This window comes from Rutidosis leptorrhynchoides, chromosome 4 (genome assembly GCF_046630445.1).
Source record: "Rutidosis leptorrhynchoides isolate AG116_Rl617_1_P2 chromosome 4, CSIRO_AGI_Rlap_v1, whole genome shotgun sequence".
NCBI lineage: Eukaryota > Viridiplantae > Streptophyta > Magnoliopsida > Asterales > Asteraceae > Rutidosis > Rutidosis leptorrhynchoides.
In genome coordinates this window covers 541,287,633-541,295,345 of record NC_092336.1, presented here as the reverse complement: position 1 = coordinate 541,295,345, position 7,713 = coordinate 541,287,633, and the positions used below count along the sequence as shown (strand labels likewise).

The following is a 7,713-nucleotide window of genomic DNA, read 5'->3' as shown; positions in this document are numbered from 1 at the left end:
AAATGAGATTTTAAATTATTATATTATCATGATATTATCATGTATGAATATGTCTTAATATGATATATATATATATACATTAAATGTCTTTACAACGATAATCGTTACATATATGTCTCGTTTAAAAATCATTAAGTTAGTAGTCTTGTTTTTACATATGTAGTTCATTGTTAATATACTTAATAATATGTTTACTTATCATAGTATCATGTTAACTATATATATATATATCCATATATATGTCATCATATAGTTTTTACAAGTTTTAACGTTCGTGAATCACCGGTCAACTTGGGTGGTCAATTGTCTATATGAAACATATTTTAATTAATCAAGTCTTAACAAGTTTGATTGCTTAACATGTTGGAAACATTTAATCATGTAAATATCAATCTCAATTAATATATATAAACATGGAAAAGTTCGGGTCACTACACACAGCCCAACAATTAAATTAACCTCGACCCATATTCACTTTCTTGCAACCCTTTTAACGGAAAAAAATGTGTATCGTGTAACCAGTTGGATCCCATCGAGAACCATTCTTCACACATCATATATCATCTTTTATTAGCAAGTGGATGTTATTAGTATTACCTTTGTCTGCCATAAATCTTGTAGCTAGTCCCACTTGTGCATTAGAAAATGATGTATAATATTATATGTATTATGGTTGACAACTTTTAAAAAGTGCACAAAAACCACCCATTTCACTTAGTTAAAATTCATGACAGATGAAGAACTAGTTACCAACAACATCGACTATTTATTCGAGGTTGTTCGTAGCTTGGTTTCGGGCAGCAGGTAATAGAAAAACAATCAAGTAAAAGCAATAGCGGTGATGGTTGTTTCGGCTGAAACAGGAAGAATAAGGTGGTAGGGTGTTGGAAGTGGTGATGAAGAAGGTGGTGTGGTTATATCCGAAATAGAAGACAGGAAATATAGATGGAACATAGGTGATGTCGAGTGGTTTTTTAATGGTGGTTGTTTCAAGGTTGTCGATGGTGTCGGGTGACCGAAATTTATGACTATGGTGGTGGTTGGAACATGATGGTGGCCGTGGAGCTAAGGTTGTTGTTCGATAGTTACAGAAAATGGAAGAGATCGAATAGCAGCAGCAATGAAATAGGAATAGCTAATAAACATGGTGACGGGTTTTGGGCCTTGGCCAGAATAATCGATAAGTATATAGTAAAAGAGGCAAGTTGTAGGTGGTTTCACGAAGTAAAAACAAAAATAAACAACTTGGGTTTCGGTTTGAATAGAATCAGCAAATGGAAGACAAATGATAATGGTGGTGATGATTTAAACTAAGTGATGGTTTGATCGAATGTAAATCTAAAACAAAAGTGCAGAAGTCTTGAAGTGGGTTTGATCAAGATTTCATATATATGTATATATATATATATATATAAATTGTATATATGTATCTCTCGGTAAACTATATGTTATGTAATGTAAATATGAAACAATCAAACCAAGAGTAAGTGAGAGAGAAGAAGAAAAGAACAATGAGTGTTGGTGTTGTGTGATTTTTGTGGGGAAATGGTGGGTGTTAGTATCTCATGTACGCACCTCACATATATATATATATATATATATATATATATATATATATATATATATATATATATATATATATATAACATGTGATATATGACTAAAGTAGATTAATTATAATAATAATAATAATAGACACAGTGCATGCAAAGATTTCAAATATTAAACAGTTAAGCAGCCGATTAACTTGTACAATTGTGCCGACAGTTTTCCCACACAGTGTTATATCGTGTCCATTGCTTAAACAGTTAATGTATAAAAGTGTCTTTAAAAATCCCAAACTTTTAGATTAAATATATTTAATTATTTCACTCATTAACTGTTTGAAACCTGATCAAAAAGGTCCTATTTTCTGTTACAATTAATATGTTCGGAGTACTAATATTTAAACTAAAAGGTAAAAAAATTTTTTTTTCTCAACACTAAAATCTTCGTAATCAATTTACACTCCAACTTTTATTTTAATCCTTCATAAACTCATGTTAAATCTATATGAATGCTAACGAAATGTCAGCTGAGTAATACCAACTTTGACAATTTAAGCTCGAAATCAATTATATTCAATATACTTTAAAACCCTAATTATTATCTATACACACACACACACACACACACATACATACACACATATGTATCTATATACTTATTTAAATAACAACTTTTATCAAATATAATTAATATTATTATATATATTTACAAGTAATATTCATATATATATATATATATATATATACACAATAAAATAATAATTTCATTATTATATTATTTTACATAATTATTTATGATAACGATTTCATACAAATAATTAATAACATTTCAAGTTATTATATATATATATATATATATATTTATTTATATATACACATATCTATTTATAAATAGTTGTTCGTGAATCGTCGAGAACATTCGAAAGGTAATTGCATTCATAAAATAGTTCAAAATCTTTGAGACTCAATCTAGCAAACTTTGCTTATCGTGTCAAAAATACAATATCGTATCGAGAGTTTGGTTCAAAATTTAGTCGAAATTTTCCGGGTCGTGACAATATGAGTACTCCTCCGATGGACAATACTCAACTCGACTACATTATGATCAATCACACATGCCCGCAACGCGCCTTCAGCACGTAAATCGTTCTCTTCCTCTGGTAAAACTAAGTCAAAGCAGTTATTTACATATGTACGCTTTTTCACAACTCAAATATTATATTGATGTGTGTATTAAAAAGCAGTTATATAATATGAAATTTAATAATTGGAAGAACAATAACAAGATCTACTATTATATCAGAATATCAACACAACTAGAACTCATCTTATATAAAAAAAAAACACTCAAGAAAGAAAAACACGATGAAACACACATTACGAATTAGACTACAGTCTTAGCTAAGGATCTAAGACTGAATAAGAAACAGAAAACAAAAATATACTATGAATACAATCTTAGGCGTTGCAGCTGCAGAGCTTGAGCATTTATTTTGGAGGGGCCTAACATGACATATTATATCGAGATACCAACCGATTTTAGTGAAGAATATTAATTTTGAGTATGTTGGTGATATCTCCAAGAGAAAATGGCCTCTCCGGGACCAATGGCTCTTAATTTCAGGTAACAATCAAAATGAAATATGTATTCCTTTGAGTTACGAGCTTTTGAGCTTCTAAATCAACTAAATCGGAGTCTGTTTGAAGGAGGTATAACCAAAACGGTGGCAAAGCACAAATTTTGCGAATCTTCACTGTTTTGGTCATATCTCCTCCATACAGATTCCGTTTTAGTTGATTCAAAAGCCCAAACGTCCGTAACTCAGAGGGCTACAAATCTCTACTAGCTACTCAAACTTTTGGAGGAGCGAGGGCCCTCTCCTGCCCTAAGAAAGCTCCGCCCTTGGCTGGTTGCCTGATGCACAGAGGCCAACATCGGGCTTAGGGGCGGAACATAGTTAAGACCAGGAGGGTGTCCGCCCAACCTATAATATGAGGTTTTAGTAAGATATATTTTAGAATATAATATTATAAAAGATGCAGGTGTAAGAGTTGGTAGAGTGACATGTGCGTAAGCTATTGTTTTGAAGAGCAAGGTAAGAGTACGTAAGTACACACGAAAACAATGATTATATTAGATGTATAGCTAAATTATTAAATCATAAATCATATAACAGATAATACATGTATAGGAATTGATTTTAAACTAGAGTCCAAAACCAGTAAGAATTTGGCTTGGTTTAAATTGTAAGTGTAAATGGTTCGAGTTACTCGCAAGCTCGACTAGTTAAAAGCTCGATTCGAGTCAAGTCGGACCTAAACGAGCTCGAGCATGAGCTTGAACATATTTTAAAGCTCGTTTAATAAATGAGCTCGAGCTTCGTATCTCGAGCTCGAATCTAAACGAGCTTTTCATATACATTGATTATTAAATTTTGTATAGTAATATAATAAATAAGTATATAATAAGAGTTACTACTATATAAATGTTGATGAAAATAGTAATATTAAATATGATTATAAGTGAATAAATATTACCTAATACTCCGTAATAAATATGAAATTAAATTAATTAAATAATACAAAGAGATAAAATAATGTAATTAACGAGTCGAGCTCGAGCCGAGCTCGAGCTTGTTAAATATCAAACGAGCCGAGCTCGAGCTTAAGATATTAAGCTCGAACAAAGCCGAACTTGTGCCCGAGCTCTTTAAAATATAAATGAGCCGAGCTCGAGCTCGACTCGGCTCGTTTACAACCCTAGTTTAAATTAATTGAGAAACCCATCGACTTTAATTTGAAAGTTTGAATTCGAACCCCGTAATAGATTATTAGTAAGAGTGTGCATTTTCCATTATAAACAATTGACAAATAACTATTTATATTTTCTTTCAAAAACCAACAATAATTTTGATAGTAGTTCACATTGTTTATCAGGTAGGCTTATATAGCGTTATATCATAATCAAATGAATGAGTTTTCTATATACTTATAGAACGTATAATTTACATGTCATATAATTTTACCCCCTCAAAAGTTTTCTTCAAGTTCCGCCACTGATCGAGCTATTGTTTTTTTTGTGACAATATTGTTTCATGGTCGTCTAAATGCCAACCAACATGCACTATATCGTTCTAACGCAGAAGCCGAATAATGAGGAGTTGCTAACGCTCTTTCAAATATATGTTGAATTCGGATTTTGTTACTTGAGCTTCATTGTCATATTGCCAAAGCCACACTTGTATATTGCCACAATGTTAGTGATATTTTTTTTTCATGGCAATCTGGTTCAACATTAACGATCGAACCAAACATATCGTGATGGACATCTACTTTATTCGTGAAAATGTAGGCACGGGATAAGTTCGCATATTACATGTTCCTTCCCGTTATGACATTGATGATATTTTTACCAAAGGAATTTTGCCTCGTGTTTTTTTTTTTTTTTTTTTTTTATTTTTTTTTTGACAATATGGAAGACGGTATTAGAGTCCAGCCTACTACAAGGCTCTATTAGCATTATCTTTGTAAGCAAGATTACTTGGTATACAAGAATAGAAGATATATCTAGAATATATGTGTTAGACAAGGATTAGGAATACAATATTAGATATCCTTTCCATATTTAAACTTACGTACTCGGGTATATATAAACCCCTAAATAAACACGTTCAATAAAGCATCGATTCAATTAATTGTGTTCTAAGGGTTTCCGTCAATTTTCAAACATATAATCGAAAAAATCCTGCAGATTCAACAACAACAATGTCGTCCTCAACTAAGGTGTTTGTTCTGAAAAGCTCCGACGGAGAAACGTTTGAAGTTGAAGAGGCGGTTGCGTTGCAATCACAAACGATTAAGCATATGATTGAAGATGATTGTGCTGATACTATTATTCCGGTACCTAATGTCACTAGTAACATCTTATCGAAAGTAATTGAGTATTGTAAAAGACATGCAGAGTCATCTAAGAACGATGATAAAGAAGCCGAAACTGAGCTTAAAGCGTTTGATGCTGGATTTGTTGAAGTGGATCAGCAGACGCTTTTTGACCTAATCTTGGTTCGTTTTTTTTCTTCTCTATTTTTCCAGTTTGTTTCTTTTATTTAATTTTTATTCATATATCTCGATTTTATTTTATTACTAGAACACTTATGATTGTTATAAGTGTTTTGATGGTTTTTGGATATTACTTCCGTAATGATTAGTGTTGCGAGTCTTACAAAGAGAGACACACACACACACACATATTGTTTGTTACGAGTAATATCTAAATTATATTAATGGTAGAGGATTATATCACTGAATAATGTGCTGCTGGTTTCTTGATTTTTGACTAAATTAATGTGGTGCTTGTTTTTGTCAAGGACTTTTGTTGTTTGTTTATATATTGTGTTTTTAACTCTGTATGTTGTATGATACACTGTATGTTTTAAGGAGGATTAATATGATTGCTTCACTTAATTTCTGTTATGTTGTTGCATTGAATCTAGCATGAAGTTTTATACTTCATTGAACTTTTGTTATACTCGTAGTAATTTACTTGTCAATATGTATGTTTTAGGCTGCTAATTATCTGGACATCAAGAGCTTGTTGGACCTGACATGCCAAACAGTTGCTGACATGATAAAGGGGAAGTCCCCAGAAGAGATTCGCAAGACTTTTAACATCAAGAATGATTTTACCCCGGAGGAAGAAGAGGAGGTTCGCAGAGAGAATGCTTGGGCATTTGATTAATTCTGTTTTATTTGATCTTTTAACATATTTTTTACTTTATCAAGTGGTATCTTTCGTATTCTAATATTTTAATTTTGTGACTCCCCATATTTTGGAGGTTATGACTTTATTTCTTTAATTGGATTAGATATTGGTGGATTATCGTTTAATGGTTATGTTGCGTGTGATTTGGTATTTCTTCATATTCTTCTGCCTTAAGGACTACTGGACTAGTATTAAGAACATTGGCAGAATTTTCACATTATTATTATTTTAATATAAAACAGTTGATATTATCTAAATCTACTAACATCAACCAATTGTTTTAAAAAAAATAAAAAAATAAAAAAAAAAAATTTTGAAAAGCAGAATAATTTTATTACCACAAATATCACAGTTTTACATTTAGAACATTACAACTCGAGTATGAATCAATAAACATGACAATATAACGGACGAGATATGATGCCAAGAATCAATGTAACAATAACTAAAATAATATAACAAGTGTAAGAATCAATGTAAAAATATATGACCTATTTGGACCCATTTGACCTGTTTCGACCTGTTACCCAACCCGACCCGACCCGTTTGAACCCGTTCAAAATTTTTACCCATTTGACCCATGACCCATTTTAACCCAAAACCATTTTGACCCATTACCCAAATTGACCCAACCTAACCCATTTGCCAGGTTTAGAGTCATATATGAACAAACAAATCCCATAAATACGAGAATCAAGGAAAATTTCATAAACGATAGTATTAATTATATCGAACTGATAGCCAATTTGTTCGTCTGTTTACTGTTTAATTTATGCAATACACGGTATCTCTTAAGCGCATAATATGTAGGGTTTTATAATATATGTCCATCTACCAACTGTTCAACATTTCATTGAACATACTTTCTTTAGATGGATATTAATAATATTTGCTTATGCAAATGCAGAACACAAATAAAAATTATATTCTCAGATCACATTATTGACAGAGGTTTATATATGCATATATACAAATACAGAAAATTGAGAATTGTTCAATGATCCATGCAATAATGGCAAACATTGTAAGGATATTAGGACCCAAAACAACGCAAGTGATTCAACAAGATCACTCACCGACAGTAATTCTACAAGATTACTAACCCACTTAATGAACGAAAGATTATAAATGCAAGAAATGTAAATCGACACAAGAGATAACGTGGTTATATGCAATCGTTGTGATTGCTTTAGTCCACGGACCATCTAGAGAATGTATTTACTGAATATTTGTGGTGTGTTTACAATGAGTTACAAGAGGGTCTATTTATAGAATGATTTAAGGAGTAAGCTAAAAACAATTCCTTGAAGCTTCATGTGAGTTTCCTGACAGCTTCATGGAGGCTACATGTGAGTTTCCTGACAGCTTCGTGGAAGCTACATGTGAATTTCCTCACAACTTCGT

At 31.7% G+C, this 7,713-nt stretch overlaps 1 protein-coding gene across 1 annotated transcript; it reads left to right on the top strand.

Annotated features, from left to right (window-relative positions):
• Nucleotides 1-5,311: 5,311 nt before the first annotated feature.
• LOC139845097 (SKP1-like protein 1A) lies at nt 5,312-6,285 on the top strand. Its single transcript, XM_071835320.1, has 2 exons — nt 5,312-5,609; nt 6,112-6,285. Exons 1-2 carry the CDS (start codon nt 5,313-5,315, stop codon nt 6,283-6,285), a joined length of 471 nt encoding a protein of 156 aa, XP_071691421.1. The 5' UTR covers nt 5,312.
• The last annotated feature ends 1,428 nt before the right edge of the window (nt 6,286-7,713 follow it).